Below are 19,153 nucleotides of genomic sequence, written 5' to 3' on the forward strand. Positions count from 1 at the left end.
GGGCGGGGCCGAAGGCCGCGCTCGGCTGCGGAGGGGGCGCTCTATGGCGCGGGGCGCGTGCCCGGGCACACCCCGCACGCACACCCGCGGCCTCATGCGCGTTCACGCCGGCCCCGCCCTTCCCCGCCGGCCCCGCCCTTCCCCGCCGGCCCCGCCCCTCCCCGGGGCACGGCTGCCGCCATGCCGTGATGCAACGCAGGGGGGGTCCCCATCCCGGGGTGCCCCCTCGCCCAGATGCCCTGTACCCTGGCGGGAGCCCCCGGCTTAGCCCAGCCCCCTCCCCGCATCAGGACCCTCCAGCCGTAGAAAGAAGAGCCGTTTATTATGGCACGGGGGGGTGCCCCCCCCCCCCCGGCAGCAGGGCTGGGGGGGCACCACAGCCCCAAGGCACTGGGGGTGTGTGGGTGCAGTGTCATGGGGGGGCAGCGCAGCAGCTCCCCGCCTGCACCCAGCCAAATAATAATAAAAAAAAGACTTTGGTCCCGGAAATACTGGCAGGGGGGCAAGTGCCCAGGCCAGGGGGCACCGGGCTTGTCCCCGTGGCAGGTGTTAAGGCAGTTTGGGGGCCAGCCCTGGGGTGCCCCTGGCAGGCAGGGCCCGGGGGAGCTGCGCCGGGGGCAGCTGGGGGGTCGGCGCAGGCGCTTAGAGGATCTGGCGGGGCATGCCGTAGCCCGTCATGCCGGCCTGCGAGGCGCCCCGGTTGGTGCCCATCTGCAGCCCGATGACGCTCTGCCCCTCCTTCAGCTTGTCCTCAGAGAAGACGCGGCGGTTCTCCTGCGACTTCCTGCAGGCACGACAGGTGTCAGCGTCCCTGTGGGACCCCGCCGCCCAGCACACCCCCACAGCACCCATGACCTACTTGGGGAACCAGTTGGGGTCTCCCACGAAGAGCCCGTCGCCCTTGGCCACAGCCAGGCTGCCCAGGTTCATCAGGGTCCTTTGCACGCACGCCATGTTTTTCCCTGCAAGGCCCCAGGCAGGCTCAGCTCCATCCCCGTCCCGCCCCTACCCTGACCCCGCTGCGCCCACCCAACCACACTCACCTTCCCAGAGGTCCACGGTCTGGAAGATGTCTGTGGCAGCAATGCCGTAGCGCTCAGCCGCCTGCAGAAACTGCGAGATCTGCTCCATCTGCTTGAAGGCCATGGCGGATGCCTGGATCTTGGCCACTGGCCCCTGGCCCCGTGGGTGCAGGCTGTTGATGAGCCGACACAGCACCTGGCCACGGGGGGAGCCGCGGGTCAGGGGGTGCAGAGCAGCCCCCTGCCCCAGCCGGCCCTGGGGGTACTCACGGTGCCGTCCTTCAGCCACTGCTGGAAGCCATCCCTGCCGGGCGCCGGCTGCACGACGTCCCCGCCACACTGCGCCACGATCCACCGCACCAGAATCTGCTCCAGCTCGGGGTCGTACTGCCGGTCGATCTTCTGCTGCACCTCCCGGCTGAGGCCGTATGATGGTCCCCGGTTTGCCATGCTGATGGTGTGTGGGGGTGTCTGCAGAGATCGGACCCCTGTCAGCAGCTCCACACTGGGGTGTCCAGCACAGGACTGCAGTGTGACAGAGCCCCTCGAAACAGTGGGTTCCACTGTGTCCACAGCGGGTGACACTGTGGCTGCTCCCCAGCAGCGTGGCAAAGCCCCATCCTGCCTAGCCAGGCTGCCTGGATGTCCGGCTCACAGCCTTATCACCCGTGCCAGGCGCTGCCTGGGCTCTGCCCTGCCCTGCCTGCTTCCTGCCCAGCCAGCCAGGAGCGGGCGCTGGGCCTGCGCCCACCCAAGGGTGACAGGGAAATTTGGCCCTGGACAGGGTGGGCAGAATGGTGGCTCTTCCATGCCAGGCCAGGGCCAGACCCCTGCCCCGAGCATCCCTGTCCCCCCAGGCTCAGCCCCACCAAGCGCATGCACATTTGGCAGGCACTCGGTGCCGGTCGAAGCTTGTTGCAAAGCTCACCCGTTTGCTCGGGCTGTGTGCCAGACCTGGGACTGGCTCGGGAGCACAGGGCCTGGGGTTGCCATCAGCAGCGCCTCTACCCAGGCAGGAGAGCTGGACCTGGCGGGCCTGGTGGCCAGGCACTGCCCTGGGCCAAGGTACCACAGGAGCGGTGCCATCTGCACTGGGGAGGATGGGGGTTGTGCAAGGTGCCCATGTGGGGCACAAGCAGAGCAGCACTGCCCTGCCCACACAGCTGGGGTGCTCCAAGCTCTGGGGCAGTCTGGACCCCCTCTGACATGGAGGGTACACTGTGCTGCCCGGGCCGTGCATCATCTCCCGCACACAGTCCTGCACCCCCAGAGTTTGGGGGGGCACCCTGGCACGTAGAAACAGGAGCGTGTGCTGCTGGCCCCAGGGACCCAGGGGCCCTTATCAGCCACGGCTCCCATGTCCCAGCTGGGGACATGCTGCAGCTGCTGGCCTGGGGCAGCCCAGCCCGAACTTGGGGGGACCAAGGTCAGTTTGGGACAGAGCTCAACCCTGTCACACACCTGCCTTCAAGCCCCAGGGCTCCTGTCACCGGGAACCTGGCTCACCAGGACGGGAGGAAAATCAGCCCCAAGCCCCCGGGGAAGCTGGTGGCAGCCACTGGCAGCGGTTTGAAGACTCAGCACCAGGGCCACCCCCCAACCGCAGGCTGTCCAGGGCCAGCCAGGCATCCCCCCCCCAAAGCCGTGGGGCTCCCTGGGGCAAGGGCTAGGGTGTAGGCAGCCCCCGCAGGGCGGGAGCCGCTTCCCCGGGGTGTGGGGAGCTCCCGGCCCGGGGCCAAGCCGGTTGGGAAACAAAGAGGAGCTGAAATTGGTGCAGACAGGGCTGATTCCCCGGCACAGCTGGGGCTTGCCCAGACGGGAGGAGAGGGCCGGCCCCAGCCCAGCTGTGACACCGCCAGGCTGGGGACCGAACCAGAGGGGGCCGCACGCAGCCCGGCTGAGGCACGGCCACCGCGGCCAGCCCACGGCAGCCCCGGGGGCAGCGGGGAGGGGACCATGCCCCGGCCAGCTGGGAGGGGATCCCAGCTGGAATGGTGCCACCCTGGTGTCCCCAGAGACAGCCCGGGGAACCATAAGGTCTCCGGGGCCAGCAGGGAGGGGGCTATAACCAGCCTAAGCTGGGACCAAGCCACCCTGGAGACCCCATAGACCCCCTCAGTGCAGCGGGGGGGGGGGGACCCCAGCCAGGCAAGGGCCACCCTGGGGACCCCCGAGACGCTCCGAAGGCAGCAGGGAGGGGACTGTTCCCCAGCCACAGCCACTCTGGGGCCCCCATAGACCCCCGGGGCCAGCGAAGGGGCGGACCCCTGCCTGGGACACAGCTGCCCAGGGGACCCCACAACCAGCGCCGGATCAGCGGGGAGGTGACCATACAGAGGACAGGGCAACCGTGGGGACCACGCGGGCAGCGGAGGGGCAGCGGGGAGGGGACCGGACGCAGCCTGGCCGGGACGCGGCCACCCCGGGGTCAGCGAGGAGGGGACCGCGGTTCGGACGAGGCACAGCCCCGGCGCCGGGGACCGCCGCGCCAGCTCCGACGGATCCGCAGCCCCGGGACGGACGCGCCCCCAGGGCGCCGGGAGCGGCGCGGACGGAAGCCGCACCCGGATCCCGCTTCCCGGGCGCGGCCGCGTGTGCCGGTGGCTCCGCGGGCGCGGCGCCCGGCACTGCCCGGAGCCGTTACCCCGACCTGGCGGGGCAGGGGGCAGCTCGGGGGACCGGTCCCGCTCCGTGCCCCCGGGTCAGCGCGGCCTCGGCCATTTTAGTGCAGAGTGGCCGGTCCCGTCTCGGTCCCCACCCCGATCCCGATCCCCACCTGCCGCGCGTGCCCGCGGGCGCTGCCCGGTGCCCGGTGCCCGCCGCCCGCGCCCCGCCCTACCTGCGGCGCCGATCCCGCGGTCCCGGGGCGGCAGTGGCGGATGCCGCCGCCCGCGCCCTTTTCACGGCTGATGTCAGCGCGGCCGGGGGCGGCCCGGTACCGCCCGCTCCCGGGGCGGGTCCGCCGGGCCGGGGCTAGGGCCGCGCCGCCACCGCGTCCCGGGCAGCCCCGCCCGGCAGCTCCGCGGGGAGAGGGGGGAGCGGGGCAGGGGGCTGTGTTGGAGCCAAGGCAGCGGCGGTGGCAGGGGGACACGAGGGGTTTGGTAGGCGCAAGGCTGCCGTGGTGGCAGGACAAGGGTTGTGGTGGGGCCAGGATGGCTGAGGTGAGGACAGAGTGGCTGTGTCAGGGCCAGGGCGGCTGTGGTGGCTGAGGTGAGGACAGGGTGGCCATTGTGTTTGAGGGACATGCAGGTTTTGGTGAGGATGGGGTCACTGTAGTGGCAGGGGGACATGGGCGGTGTGGTGACCATGGTGGAGACAGAGCCTGGCATGGTGGCAGCAGGGGACAAGACTGTGATGGGGACAGGGCCCAGCTGTGGTAGCAGGGGCCCCAGTCCCCACAGTGGAAGGGGATGTGGGGGGTGCCAGGGCCTTGCTGTGGTGGTGAGGACCATCAGGGCCTGGCCATAGTGGCAGAAGGGGCTGCAGGCTCCACAGGGACACAGCCTCCCCAGCACCCATGGCATCTCCAGTGGCGCAGGGAGGGACAATGGTGCTTGCACAAGTCCCATCTCCATGGGAAGTGCAACCAAAACAACAAACAAAAACCTCAGCCTGAAGTCACCATTCGCCTCCGGAATGGGTGGCAGGGCCACTGCTGTGGCATCCCCACAACTCCACCCACCCCTCAGCACCCAAAATCTATCCTGGGCTCAGCACATGCCCTTCTGAGCCAGCTGAGTCTTCTGGAGCTTGGCTGCAAGGACACCATCACGGTGGGGACCAGCCTTAGCATTGTCAAACCCTGCCCCCCCCACCCCCACCCGTGGTAGCCACAGTCCCTCCTGCAGTCATGGGTGCCACGCAGAGGGTTGCGCACTGTCTGCTGCACCCCCCTCCAGGTCACAAGTGTCCTTCGGGGATTTCTAGTGGCTTCAGTGACATGGGTGCATGGCTGGGGGACACGCAGGTGAGCTCAAGAGAGCAGGTAGCACATGACATGGGGAACCAGGGCAACCCATGGGACAGAGGTGACAAGCTCAGGTGGTGACATGAAGGTAGGGTTAGGATGACAGGATGAGGGTGACAGCGTGGCAGGACCTGGGATAACAGCCTTAAGAGTGACACAGAGAGGTAGGGAAATGGTGACAGGACCTTGGAGAGACTCAGTCAGGGAACGTGGGGGCTGGGGGTGGGCAACAGGTTGGTTTGAGGACAGGGGCCCTGGGGGCAGCCTCAGGTGGTAATGGGGGAAGGCCCCCAGGGGCGGCACAAGGCAAGACCTGGGAGGGGCACGTCTGGGGACAATACGGAGGTGAGGGGGTGGTACAGAGCAGCATGCTCGGAGGATGGAGCCAGGGCGACAGTGTGGTGGGTAACACAGGGGAGGACAGGACATGTGGGACAGGGGTGGGATGGATGCAGGGGACATGGGGGACCCTGGCGACACAGGGCAGGATGAGGGGGACGCAAGATCAGACCAGAGGCCACGATGTGATGTGGTGCAGGTCTGGGGGCACAGAGCCGGGGGTGACCCTAGAGGGCAGGATAGGGCGGGGGGAGGTGGCAGGACAGACCGGGGCAACACACAGGCAGGACCCGCAGGGAGATGGGCAAGGTCCGGGACACAGCCCGGGGGTGACCCGGTGTGACCCGTAACAGAGCCCCCGGTCGACCCCCGGAACACCCCGGGGCGGGCGGTGACGTAGTGCGCTTTGGGCCCCACCCCATGACGCGCTCCCTCGGCATGACCATATAAGGGAACGAGGCGCGCAGGCCCCGCCCCGCAGGGAACCGCCGCCAGGCCCCGCCCGCGGCCCGGGGAGACGATGACACCGTGCGGGGAGGGCTGGGGCGGGCGGGGCACACACCGGGACGACGGAGCAAGGACCGTCCGGGGGGGCCACCGGGAACGAAAGCACGAGGGCGGGCAGACGGGGGGGGGGGGGGGGGGGGGCATGGAGCAGGATTAAGGGGAGATGGGACGCGGCGGGGGGGCTCCCTCGGGGAGGTAGGGAGCACGAGGACGGGAGGAGCTGTGAGGGGAAGCTGCAGGACGCTGGAGGGGCCGGGGGCTTGGGTGCGGCGAGTCAGGGGGTGGTGGGTGCCCCAGGGGGTGGGAGGGATGGTGGGCACCGTCACCCCTGCCAAACAGGAGCTGGGTGCTGCTCTCACGCGGCTTTATTCCACCCCAACATCCTTCTCTCCCGGCCCGGGGGGTCTCAGGGGGTCCCTAGAGCAGCGTGGCCAGCTCGAAGCGCTCGGCACAGCACCCTCGGGCACCCAGCTGCTGCTGTCGCTGCTGGGCCACCTCCCTGCGATGCCGGAACGCTGCCAGCTCCTGGCACAGGGCCGTTCCATACTCCACGGGGCTGCCCGCCGACACCAGCGCCTCCGCCGACACCGAGCTCACCGGGGAGGAGCCGCCGCCAGGCTCTGCAAGGAGACAGGCACCATCCAACCCCGCTACATCACGCGCCTGCAGTGTCCAGGGAACACGGGTGCCAAGGGGCCCTGCCACCCCTCTCTCCCAGTCACCTCACCCCAGAAAGGGTAGGGGACAGCCCCATGAGCCCATGGTGGTCAGGGGGTGCCGCACTCACTCTGCTGCTCCAAGTCACGCAGAGCGATGGTGGAGATGGGCCGTGCTGGGTTCCCACCGCGGTAGAGCTGCAGTGCCTCCAGAATGTCCGACTCCAGGGCAAACTCTGCATCCCACTCGTAGTTCTCATCCACCGAGGTGTTCCTCCTGCGGGTACGGGTGTCAGGACAGCCCCCCCACTAGCATCCAGAGGGGGGAAAACAGGCAGCAGGGGTGAGGGCAGGCAGGGATGCTGTGGGGAGAGCTGGGGTGGTGATGCCCAGGGGCAGGGACAGGGGGATCCCGTAACGGGCCAGCCCTAGGGAGAAGCAGCTGGGGCATGGCCAGGGGCCAGGAGGCAGTCAGGTGGCTCCATACTGGAACACCCTGGCTGAGCCCCATGGGACAGGCTGAGAGCTGCCCTGGCATGAGCCAGCTCATCCCCAGCCTCCTGTCTGCAGCTCACCTCTTTCCAGCGCCGCCAAGGGCTGGATCCATCCTTGCCCTGCCCTCCTCTGGTGCTGAGCCTCCACTGTGCCAACTGCCCCTGTCCCCCATGGGGGTGCCCAGGCAGTTGCCCCCCAGGGATGGTGCCAGCGAGGGGGGCCTCAGGAAGGAGGCACTGCCCCGGCCACTGCTCTGGCTGGTCAAACTGCCCCGCACCAACTTCTCCAGGGCAGCAGTATCTGGTGGCCTGCCTGGTGCCCAGCCGGGCTCTGCAGTGCTGGCCAAGGGCATGGCCTCAGTCCTGCCACTGCCAGAGGGGAGGTGGTGAGCCAGCTGGGGCGGGGGTCGCAGGCTGGCCCCAGGGCTGGGGGAGCCAGGCCAAGCAGCAGTGCCGGGCAGCGAGGCCTTGGCAGGACCCACGGGCAGCCTAGGGGGCTGGAGGAAAGCAGTGGCTGCGGGGGAGGTGGCGTTGGCACACGTGTCAGTGCAGTCTGGGCACAGTGTCTGTCTCATGTGCTGCGGGGAGCCCCCAGCCCCTGGCGGGGCAGGTGGCAGGCTGCTGGCAGGCTCCCGGGGGCTGCTGGCGTGGCCAGGCTCTGCTGGCTCCTCTGGGGGCGTCCAGTCGCCATCGACGCACATTTCCTTGAAGAAGGGCAGGCTTAGGTACTGGAGGATCCCGCTCTGGGCCAGGGAGCCGGCTGACGGCTGGCTGCACCCGAGGCTGGGGGGGGCTGGGGTGTTGAGGGGCAGTCGGGGTGAACCCTCGAGGGGCAGAGAGTCCCACAGGGCGCTGGCAGTGGTCTGGCAGGGCCCGGTGCTGTCGGAGCTGTCATGCAGCTCCTCCATGGTGCTGTAAGGCAGAGTTGAGGCAGAGGCCACAGGGCTGATGTTGATGATGCACAGTGCTGCAGCCTCATCCACTGGGCTGCTGCTGCCATAGCCAAAGTAGCGGCCTTGGCGGTAGCTGGCAGCCCAGGCTCCTTGGCGGGCCTGCCCCGTGGGCCGGGGGCGCAGTGAGACCCCCTTACAGCAGATGGGCTCCTTCTCCTCCACTGTGGGCAGCTGGAGGTAGGGCTCGGGCTGTGGCCCTGCGGGGTCCTGCTGGGGGTATGGCTCTGGCTCGGCATAGGGCGGCTCCCCAGTGCCACTCTCCTGTGGCTGCGCGTTGGTCTCCACCACGAAGCGCCCATCGGGGCCACGGCAAATCCGCTCCAGGGGCATGTGCTCCCTGACATGGCTCTCATACACAGTGTACTGGGAGCCAGACCCAGCGATGCTGAGACCCAGGCTGGTGCCAGCCTTCTCACCCCACAGCAGCATCCGGTGCAGGCTCCGGTAGGATGATGAGTGCAGCTTCAGCTTCATGGTGCTGTCTGGGCTACCAGAGCCAGGAGAATTACTGTAAGGAAGAAGGGAGCTGCTGCAGTATTCCCATCCCATCTCCAGGCTTGTCCAGCTGCTCCCCGTGCTGGGAGAGCTTGTGCCAGGCATCTGGCAGCAGGTTCCATGACCCTGCACCACTGCTGTGGGCTTGACAGACCTGCTCCTGCTCCTTCTGCTCCTTTCTTCAGCCAAAACTCCCCGGAGGAAGCATGCCAGGGAGCCCCACTACACAGCACGCCCTGACCGCAGCACCCCGCTCCTAATGCCTCTCTGCAGCCAGCCCTCAGCCAGTGGCAATGGGGGATGCCCCCCAGCCTGTCCCTCCACCCCCAGCCAGCAGTGAATGAACAATGGGGAGCACAGCCAGACAGGGAGGGAGTGGGAGGGGGAAGGAGTGTGGCATGGCATGGCATGACTTACTGTGGAGGTGGAAGCTTCTTGCTGGGGGAGAAGACGAGTGGTGGATCTGGAAGGTCATGAGAACACAAGGGGATCACACAGCGAGCAACTCAAGTGATGGTGAGATGGCAGCACCCACTCAGCCCTACTACCGTCCCTGGTGAGCCCCCCAGCCCTGGGCTGGCCTGTCCCTGCCCTGGGCGCTGGCTTCTGCTGCCCTGCACATGGCACTTTGAGCTCTCCGGGAGTCCCAGGATCCAGGCACCTGCACCCAGCCAGCTGGCTCCTACCTTGCCTTCGCTTCTGGATGCGGGCAGCACGCCGGCGGTTCATGATGCAGGCAGCCATGGTGCTGAAGATGACAGCCACGCTAAGGAAGCAGATCCCCCCGATGACCCCAGCCAGCACTGGCTGTGGTAGGAGCTCTGGCAGCTGGGTGCGAGACGGATACACCTCCATGCCTGGGTCAAACAGGAGACGCCATCAGAAGCTTGGCTACCTGCAGAGCATGCCAGCATAGGGGGCACAGCCTCTCTTGTATTGCTGGCACCACAGGGATAAACAGCAAAGCCTCGTCTCTCCCGCCCCTCAGGGCAGACCTGCCTTTGGGCAGACCCGTGCCCTCTGCTGTGCTGGGCACCAGGAGCAGGGGTGCTCTGCACAGAGCTCTCCTGCTACCTGGTCCAGGAGACTGAAGTCACAGCACATCCACATGTGGAGTTGGGTGTTCCCACAGCATTAGCTTTGGGGGTCCCGCTCTGGGTTCTGCATCCCCTGATCTAGCAGCAGGGACACTTGGGAGTGGGAGCAGCACGAAGGGGTTTCTGTTCAGGAAGATCCTAGCCATGCTGAGCACTTTACACCCCTGGTTTCTGTCCCCAGTGCAAGAAGAGTGAGCAGGTAGCAGCCCAGGCCTCACCTGCTGTGGAGATGTTCACCGTGTTGCTGGGATTGCTGATGTAGCTGCCAGCAAAGGCCACCAGTCGGAACTCATAAAAGGCGTCCTGGGGGAGCAGAGGACCATTAGCCTTGATGGCAGTGGCCAGCCAAGCCTCAGCTCACACAGCTGCAGAGCTAAGTGGCTCTGCAGCAATTGCCAAGTGCTCTGGCTCTAGGTAACAGGCTCACAGCCAGGGTCAGATTCCCACCTTGATAAGTCCTGGCACCAGGACCTGGGTCTTCGTGCTGGGGATGGAGCGGTCCAGCACCTCCCAGCCACCCTTGTCCTGCCGCAGCTCCAGTGCATAGCCGCTTAGCGCCACTGAGAACTGAGCCGGGGGCTCCCACTGCAGCAGGACCCCACGCACAGTCTCGTTGGCAGTCAGAGCCTGCGGCGGGGACAGGAAGATGCGCATGGTCATGGCTGGTGGGTCTGGAGGCACTGTGGTCACTGGGAAGCCTGAGGAGAAAGGGGGATGCTGGTGTGGGGGGACAGCAGGGCCAAACCAGGAGCCTCCCTGCTTAAGGCCTCTGGGGGGCCAGGGCTGCTCTAGGGAGTGCACGGGCCCCCTCTCACCTCTGGGCACGGAGGTGACAATCTGGCTGAAGGGACCGCTGCCCAGCTTGTTCTGAGCCAGGACGCTGAACTGGTAGCTCATGTCTGGCTGCAGATTCTCCACCAACAGGTGCTGAGCCCCCACTGGCACTGAGAGCGACACCCAGTCATGATGAGCCCGGGGCGGATGCTTCACCCTGAGGAGATGTGGGACCCATGAGTCCAGAGCCAAGGGCCCCAGGTAGAGTGGAGGCTGTGTGGGACACCAGACTCTGCCTGTGGGCACTCACAGTGGTGTGTACCAGACGCTGAACCTCTGGAAATAGCCTCCATCAAACCCTGGCTCCCAGGAGATGTTGGCTGCCAGCAGAAGCGGGAGCACAGAGACATTGGTGACAGCATGAGGACTGGTACCTAGTGGGGGAAGCAGAGAGAAGATGTCCAAGCCACCCAGTCTGACAAGTTGTGCAGGGGCATTTCCACCCCTTCCAGCACAGCAGGGGCCAGTGTTGTCCACCCCAGGGCAGCCCAGCACCTACGGACTGGCGACTCACCCAGTACATGGACAGAGGTGGCAGCGCTGACGCTGGCCACCTGGTTGGTGGCCGTGCACTCCCAGACCCCGTGCTGCTCCTTGACAAGTGGGCGGAAGACGAGGCTGTTGTTCCCATCCACCTGGGCACCACTCTTCCCCATGCTGCCCATCTGCATGGCAAAGCACCAACACACTGACAGTGGGTGACCACCCAGCCTACCCCATCGCAGGGCCAGGACGGCTGCTCTGCAGCGACCCTGCAACACCAGGGCCCTGGGAAAAATGGGACTTGATGTGATACACCACCCTGAGGCTGGTTTAGAAACCAAGGGGCAGGATTTTGCCCTGTTTTCTTAGAAGGCAAAGACAAAACAAGCAAAGTGCCCTGGGACCCTTCTCCTGCAGGAACCAGGAGAGACGTGACCCTGCAGCATCGGTGAGGGACACAGGGACTGCCCTAGGAGGGATGCCCCAGAGCTCAAAGCAGTATCTGCCTCCCAGGAGGGTGCAGCTGGTTCCCCCAAGTGGTGGATCCTACCTTCAGCCAGGTGATGGTGGGTGGGGGATCCCCATGGGCTGTACAGGGGATCACCAGCTCCCGGCCCACCTCCTGGAAGTATTCCTCCTTGGGGCGCACCGTGAAGGTGGGGGGGGTCCTGGAAGACAGGGATGCACAGTGTAGGGCTTGGCAGCAGGTGGGACATGGCACAGACCTGCAGCAGGGCAGGCTGACAGGCACACAATGCAGGCAGGCTGCTCGGCATGGCAGGGTGGGAGCAGCCTGGGCTCGGGCAGCATGCACACCCCCACAGCCGCACCTTGAGCAAGACACGCATCGGCTGGGACTCGCCGGCTGTGCCGTAGCTGTTGTATGGGGTACATGTGTACACTCCCAGCACATCGTCGTTCCCCGTTGCAATGACAATGGAGCCGTCTGATCTTGCAGACCAGCCAGGGAGCTGGGAGAAGGGGACGTGGGGTCAGGATGAGGGGCTTGAGAGGGTGGGAAGGCAGGGGCAGGTGCAAACAGCGGTACCTTGTCCAGCTCCAGTGGGTGCCCGTCCCTTGTCCAGCTGACAGAGAGCAGCGGGGGGTTGGCCCTGGTGGGGCAGCGGATCACACCCTGCATCCCCTTGGGCAAGTAGGTCTCTGGGAGCATGGTGGTCACCTGTGCTGGATCTGTGAGGACAAGCAGGGTGCCGAGGCCTGCATGGGGGCGGCTGGGAGCCCGGGTCCCTGTGGCAGCTGAAGAGGCAATCCCTTCCCACCATGGCCATCAGGGACCCCCGTGGGCTGGCCCCAGCAGAGCCTTTCTGAGGTGACAGCACGGCCCAGGCTGGTGAGGGGCTGCAGGGCTCTTACACAGCACTGTGACAAAGGCTGAGGCAGAAGGCGGCTTCCACAGCCCATTGCTGGGGATGCAGGTGTATTTGCCAGCATCGTCTGGGGTCGTTTGCTGGAGCAAGAGACTCCCGTCCACCAGGATGCGGACCCGAGCCTGGAGATGACTGCAAGGGAATCAGGGGGTGGTGGTGAGTGGTGCAGCTGGGACCATCCCCACTGCCCCGAGATGAGCAAACACCCCCGCCATGCACCCAGCTGGTCCATGTGCTCCAATCCAGGCTTTGCAGGGCCACATCAGCCCTTTCCAGCCCCAGCACTGCTGGTAGGAGCCTGCAGCCGCCTCGGTGCCATCCCCATCCCTGAAGTACCTGAGGTGGAAGACGTTGCTGCTGCCCTGGAACCAGGTGTAGGTGAGGTTTCCTGGGTATGCCTCAGCCTGGCACGCCAGAAAGGCATCTTGGGAGATGTTGACGGTGATGTTCTGGGGTGGCACCACAATGACGGGTGGACCTGTGGAGCAGAGGGGATGGTGAGGGCTGGGGACAGGGGACAGCCCCTGTTACTCCCAGAGCCCATCACACCCGCACCTGCCCCAAAATCAACCTGTAATGCGGCTTCCTCCGTGTCCTGCAACACCCAGTGGGGTGGCCCACAGGGCCGTGGCTGGGCAAGCACCTGCTCTTACCCTGCACAAGAACGCGGGTGGTGTGGGTGATGGTACCCTCCTTGCTGGAAGCATGGCAGGTGTAGGTGCCTGCGCTGGCGCGCTCCACAATGGCGATGCTCAGCGTCCCATTCCTTACCTGCAACAGCACCAAGCACATGGCATGGCCACCAAGGGACATGACACTCTCAGGAAATGATGCTGTGACCAGGGTTGGTGGAGGTGCCACCATGGTGGGGATGGCTGCCTGCTCTCCAGCTAAGCAGAGCTGTATTGCTCTGCATGCCTGGCTGCCCCACAAGACCTGGCCGAGGGGGGGGGGGGGGGGGGGGGGGGGAGGGCACACCACAGTGGGGATAACTGGTGGTTTGCTGTCCTCACCTGCACTGTGTCCTCGCTCTGGACAGCCAGGTCGCTCCTCTTCCAGATGACAACAGGCTGGGGGTTGCCGACAGCTCTGCAGGTAAGGCTCAGTGTGTCCCGGTCCCGCACCTCCACAAATGCCGGGGGGGTCTCCAGGAAGGTGGGAGGTGCTGTAAAGACAAGGCCAGACCCTTACACCCAGGTCCAGCTCAACTGGTCTTGGAAGACCAGTGGATCTAGCCCCAGCCCTGAGAGATCTTGGAGGGTGTCAGGCAGAGAGAAGCAACAGAGGGTGGGATCAACAGTACCATTGACGGTGAGATGGATCCAGGTGCCGTTCTGGAAGTCGGCGTCAGTGCTGTGCCGGTCGAGGAAGAGCACACGGCACTCATACCAGCCTTGGTCCTCGGCACGCAGGAGGTCAATGCGCAGCGAGGCGCCTTCCTCGATCCGCACACGACCTGCACACCCAGGAATGACTGTCACAGCCAGCACTGCTGGTTCAGGGAAAGCCACCCACCCCCGCAGCATCCGCCCCTGCTGTGGGCTCAGAGGCCTCCCTGGGGAGCGGGGCCGACTGCCCCACTTGGCAACAGCAGGGTCTGCCTGGGCTTCTTCCACCTCAGCTGGCGCCACAGGGGGCTGAGAATGGCTGTGGGGCAAAAGCTGGGGCAGCCATGCTGTGGTGGAGCTTGGTCACACCGACATTTAGTGCTACATGTGCTGCCGCTGCTGGGGAAACAGGAGAGGAGAGACTTGGTGGCAGCCTCTGCACCTGCCCCCCATGCAGGGTGGCCCTGGCAGGGACCCCTCAGCAAGGCAGATCAGTGCACCTTGAGCATCATTCTCATCAGCTGGGCAAGACAGCTGGTCCCACTGCTACCTCTGCCTCCCCCTGGAGCTGCCAGCCTGTCTGCAAAATCCTTCCCCCTCGCCTTTCAGGGACCCTCCCCCCACAGCCTCGGCCGCCCTTTCCCCCAGGACCCCCCCCAGCAGCCTCACCTTTAGGAGCCCTGCTAAGCCCTGGGCACCTCTGCACCGTCCCCCGTCCCTGCAGCACAGGGCAGGGGTAAGGCTGAACCCCTTGCCTGCCTCAGGGATGAGCCTTACAGACCCCTTCATGGGGCACGGCGGTGGGGGACTCTCCTGGGCTGTGGGGCCATCACCCCAAGCAGGCAGCAGCCCTGTGCCCCATGGCCTCTTTGATGAGGAGGAGGATAACGGCGCAAAGCCACAGCGAGCGCTGCTCTTTAATCCCCTGGGCTATTATCAGAGCCATAATCGGCTCAGGCGTGCCGCAGGCAATTGGCTCAGCCCCGGTCAGGGTGCGCAGCCAGCGGCGCCCACTGCCATGGCATCCCTGGGGCTACGTGCCCCCAACCCTGTTACAGGTACTGATGGCCCAGAGAGCTGCGCCAGGCCAGAGTTGTGGGATTAGCCCCAGGTGTTCCATTGCTCGGGGTGGCTTTGCTTCCAGCATGCCACAGCGCTGGCAGCACCACAGGCAGCCCCTGGCACTGCTGCAGCCCGCAACACTCCCACCGACATCCCAGAGCTCCCCGGGACCAGCAGCTTCCTGAAGCACTTCCAGCAAAGTAAGTTTTGCCAAACCTTGCCATCAGTTCTACCCAGGAGCTCAGTGCCACAGGCAGTCCCCACACACCGCCCAACCCACTGGAGCCCAGGCCAGGCCCTGCAGAGGTGTGACTGGCAGCAGGAGGCTGCATCCTGCCGAATGAGCCTGGCAGGAGGAAGAGCAGCAGCGACAGGACCCGGGCAGGCTGGTTTGGGCACAGAGGCTGGGCAGTTGAGGGACAGGATCACATACAATCCTGTGCAACCCTTTAAAACCCAGTATACAAACAGGTGCAAACCCTTCCCAACAATGCCCAGAGCTTCTTCCGACCACCTGCTGCATCTCCCAGCCCTCCTGCTTCTCCCCATGGCCAGCCCAGACCCACCGCATATCCTGCGGCAGGAGGTGCAGGGACGGATGGACATATCTGGGTGCCTCCAGCAGCACCCCTCACTCAGAGCACAAAGCAACACTCCAGGCAAACCCCGACCACGCGGGGGGTGTGGCATGAGCAGCGACAGGGGTGGGAACAACGGCAAAACACCCGACAAGGGGTCCTTCCGCCCCTCACCCCAGAGCCGGCTCCCATGTCAAGCCCTGGGAAACCCCATCCCTGCCTGCAGCATCCAGCTCACAGCCCCAGGATCCAGACAGGAGGAGCAGGATCCTGAACAAAGGTCCCTTTGGAAGGGATCAGAGTGCCCTGGGGACGATCCCCAGCCTCCCCCTAATCCCCTGTGCTGGCCCCAGCCCCCTCCTCCTCTTCCACCACCCTGCTGATAACAAAACCTCCACTGCCCTCCAGACCAGCATCCCTCAGTGCCTGGCAACCATCATTCAGAGGGACACAAAGGGGGCTGCAGCCCCGGTTGCTGTGCTTGTTGCCACCAGGGACATGGTGGCCAAGCAGGCAGCCAGGCCAGGGACCACCAGCCCTGCTCCAGCCCAGCTGATGGCACTGGACAGCCGCCTATACCACCACAGGGAACAGTGGTATCTGGGGGAGAGCTGACCCCATTCCCCACCAAGTGACCTGAGGGCTCCCAAAGAGGCAGCTTCAGCCCACCCCATCCCCAGGATGCTCCAAATTGCCCCACAAGGGACGCTGGTGACAGTGGGGGCTCCCTGGTCCCTCTGGGTGACGGTTCATCACCCCCACCTGGGAAGGGCTGGAAGCAGGGGCTGCCCTCACCCTTACACTGTGCCCACAGCCCCTGCCCTTTCCTCCATCCCTTCCCAGAGGATTGTAAACAAGACATCCTGCTGCTATGGCGACAGCCACTAGCCCCCCCCCCGCCCACCCACCTCAGCCTCATTACAGCGACCAGACTCCTCAGCACATCCCTCCCCCCACAGGCACTGATCCTGGAGCAGCCCAACCTGCTCCCACATCCCGGAGGGCTGTGCTGGCAGCAGGGACAAGGGGGAGGGCTGAGGGTAGTGCAGGCAGGATGCTGCCGGCCCCTTTCTGGGTCATCTGAGCTCCGGCGGCTGAGGGGCCCCAGGATGCCGGGCTCAGGTAACAAGAAAAGCAGGTGCCTTGCCATCACCAGCTGGTTTGTTGTCACCAACGGTCCCACAGAGCCAGCTCAGGGCTGGCTGCAAAGGTGTCCCCTGGGCAAGGCTGGCAGCAGGGAGAGACCCAAGTGTGCCCCAAAATCGATCTCCCCCTGCCCAGCCTGGGAGGGGGCAGCACAGCTCTGCTTGTGGCCAGGCAGTATAGGGGCTGGCTCAAACCTCAGCCTGCTGTGTGTTTTTTTGGCAAGGGCCAGTTTCAGCAGCGAGGGCAGGTATGATCCAGCACTCCAGCCATTCTCGTGCCGTCCCATGGGAGGTCTGGAGGGAGGATTTCAGTGCGTTGCTGCCACAGGCTGTCAGGGCCGGGCTCAGCCCAAAATGCTGGCCAGCTGCCAGCCCTTCACCTCCGCCCTGGCTTCCTTGTCCTCGAGGAACGCTCCTGTTGTCTTCATCTCTGTGCTTGCAGGGATCCCTCTCACAGGGATCCCTCAATGTCTGCCACTGCTTCACTTTAAATATCCTGTAAAGAGGAGAATATCCCCCTCCCACGCCGCAGCCCTTCACCCAGCACAGCTTTGCTCCAATTAGCAGCTTCACCAAAATCCCCTCCCCAGGCTCAATCTTCAAGCAACCTGCATGAGCCACAGCGGTGCCTGGGTCCCTGCAGCCCCCGGCACAGGGCGCTCCACCATCACCAGCCCTGGTCCAGAACAGCAGAGCAGGCAGGAGAGCCAGGGCAGCGTGGCAGGCAGTGTCTTGATGGCACAGCCCAGGCAGGTGGGCTCTCAGCTATCCTGTTCCCAAGCAGGTGGTGCTGCGGGAGGCCCCAGCAGCCAGAGGCCACAGTGATGGAAGCGATGGCTGGCGTGCAGGGAGCTGCCTCTCTGGGGAGCTTCTCCCACTCTCCACCACAGCAGCGATCCCTCCTGCCGTTGAGGTGGGCCAGGGGCTGTGTTTCCCCATCCCTACTGGCCCCTGCTCCAGCCACGCCTGCAGGCAGCCTCCCTGGCCCCACTGCGTTCCCTCCTGGCGCCTGGGGCCGGAGGGGGAGCCCTGTGCTTCCCCACTGCCCCAGGAGCGTGATTAATGCAGTCTGACAGCAGCAGCCCTCGGCTGGGGCCCGGCCAAGGAAAGCGGGGTTGGGGGGACACCAGAGGGGGTGGGGGCACCGGAGCCAGCCCAGCCGGCCTCGCCCGCTGCCGCCCGCACACCCCAGCCCCCAGTCTGGGGCCCGGGGGACCCTCGGGACCCTGCAACCACCCACTGCCGCGGGACTCACCGACGTACTCCGGGTCCACCCGCGGCGAGTAGAGCCCGAACTTGATGAAGATGGGGAGGACGAAGCCGAAGCGGACCCACTCGATCACGTAGAGCGGGGGACGGGCCGCGTGGGCGTCCAGGAGGTCGCAGCCCAGCACTGTGCTCTCCCCAACCCGCCCCACCGCAGCCCGCGACTCGCTCTGGCCGCTGCCTGCCGGGACCAAGGCGGGAGGGGTGAGCCTCGCCGGCGGGACGGAACCGCCACCGGCCCCACGTGCGCTGGCCCCGCCGCCACCCGCTCTCACGGGGACTCGGCCCCGGCCCGACCGGTCCCGCTGGCAGTGCGGCCGCCCCCGCCCCGCCTCAACCACTCCGCCGCGGGCGGCACGGCGGCCCCTTACCCTCAGAGCCGGCGCCGGCGAGCAGGCTGAGGACGGCGGCGCGCAGCCACCACCGCATAGCCCAGGTCTCCCCTCAGACGGCTCCCGCGGGACGGGGCGGGCAGGCAGCGTCGTAACCGAGCGGCGACGGGTCGCCGGGGGCCAGCCGCGGGTCACTGGCGCCTCAGGGCCCGCGAACCGGCGGGCTCCGCCGGGCTGCCCACGGCGCACCGGCCCCGGGCGGGGGGCGCTGGCGGCTCCGCGTCCCGCCGCTCCTCATGCCCGTCCCGCGGAGGCTCGGCCCGGCCCGGCTCTCCCCAACGCTCCGTCCGCCGCCGTCGGGCGGCCGCAAACAAACCCTCTGCGCCGGGAGGGGCCACCCCGGGCCACGCCCTCCGCCGCGCCCCCGCCGCGCGTTGCCACGGGAACAGCCAATCGGAAGCCCGGTGCCGGGCGCCCTGGCCGCGGCCAATGGCGGAGCGGGGCCGCCGGAGCCACGGCGGCTGCTGGGAGATGTCGTTCTGGCGGGAGCGCAGGGAGGCACGAGTGGGACCGGGAGGCGGCAGGCGCGCGGGACATCGCCGCGGGGCACGGGGGCGCGATCCCCCGGGACACGGGGCGTGTGCGGGGCACGGGGATCTGTGACCCCAGCGTGCCCGCACACTGCCTGGCTGGGAGAATCGGAAATGAGGGGCGCCCACCCAGGGCTGCTGCAGGCTGAGCCCCGTGCCAAGCGTGCCAAGCCCGTTCCAGCCACAGCGCACCATGTCACACCGTGCCGTGCCGAGGTGTGCGGTGCCATGCACACAGCCGTGTAGCAGGGAGGCAGCACACGTGTGGGTCTGGGATAGCCCCGTGACTGCCGTCATGCCAGGGCTCCCCACCTGCCCTTCCCTATCCCAGCCATCTCCTCTCTAATCCCATCCTAAATGTGTCCGTGGCACGGGGACGGCCACCGCTGTGGTGTCCCCATCCCACCAGGCTGAGCCGGAGCTGGGCTGCCCGCCAGGCTGGGGGCTCTGGAAGGCCTCCTGGGACAGGGACTGATCAGGGAGGGGACATCCCCCGCGCCCTGTTGCCATGATGGAACCTGGCATTGAGGGTCAAGTGTGGCTGTGTGGGATCATGTGTGCGGTGCTGGGCCCTGCACTGCGGCACTGCTGAGTCTCAGGAGCAGCGCTGAGCACTG

The 19,153-nt window shown here is 66.3% G+C and overlaps 1 protein-coding gene across 2 annotated transcripts; it reads right to left on the reverse strand.

Annotated features, from left to right (window-relative positions):
* Positions 1 to 303: 303 nt before the first annotated feature.
* On the reverse strand, positions 304 to 18,325 carry LOC121099678 (transgelin-2-like). Of its 2 annotated transcripts, XM_040618909.1 has the most exons (23): positions 17,986 to 18,325; positions 17,604 to 17,795; positions 13,539 to 13,691; positions 13,249 to 13,400; positions 12,889 to 13,006; positions 12,572 to 12,713; positions 12,222 to 12,367; positions 11,896 to 12,038; positions 11,670 to 11,818; positions 11,398 to 11,515; positions 10,879 to 11,029; positions 10,615 to 10,738; positions 10,346 to 10,521; positions 9,978 to 10,228; positions 9,749 to 9,833; positions 9,120 to 9,290; positions 8,851 to 8,896; positions 7,067 to 8,446; positions 6,619 to 6,768; positions 1,293 to 1,473; positions 1,044 to 1,218; positions 860 to 962; positions 304 to 784 (listed from the first exon to the last, which is right to left on the reverse strand). In XM_040618909.1, the coding sequence occupies exons 1-23, from the start codon at positions 18,041 to 18,043 to the stop codon at positions 643 to 645; spliced, it is 4,506 nt and encodes a 1,501-aa protein (XP_040474843.1). In that variant the 5' UTR covers positions 18,044 to 18,325; the 3' UTR covers positions 304 to 642. The 2 variants fall into 2 exon arrangements, with proteins under 2 accessions (XP_040474843.1, XP_040474842.1); XM_040618908.1 differs by lacking the exons at positions 6,619 to 6,768; positions 7,067 to 8,446; positions 8,851 to 8,896; ... (14 more) ...; positions 17,604 to 17,795; positions 17,986 to 18,325 and adding an exon at positions 3,862 to 3,972 and having other exon boundaries at positions 1,293 to 1,493.
* Positions 18,326 to 19,153: the final 828 nt, after the last annotated feature.

The sequence above is a fragment of the Falco naumanni genome, chromosome 20, assembly GCF_017639655.2.
Source record: "Falco naumanni isolate bFalNau1 chromosome 20, bFalNau1.pat, whole genome shotgun sequence".
Taxonomy (NCBI): Eukaryota; Metazoa; Chordata; class Aves; order Falconiformes; family Falconidae; genus Falco; species Falco naumanni.

Excerpts from the sequence above, each read along its gene's own strand:
- LOC121099678 (XM_040618909.1), bottom strand. The coding sequence starts at position 18,043 with ATGCGGTGGTGGCTGCGCGCCGCCGTCCTCAGCCTGCTCGCCGGCGCC. Across the intron at positions 12,714-12,888 it reads CACCCGCGTTCTTGTGCAGG|GTCCACCCGTCATTGTGGTG; the intron begins GTAAGAGCAGGT and ends TCTGCTCCACAG. Across the intron at positions 8,897-9,119 it reads CATCCAGAAGCGAAGGCAAG|ATCCACCACTCGTCTTCTCC; the intron begins GTAGGAGCCAGC and ends ATGACCTTCCAG.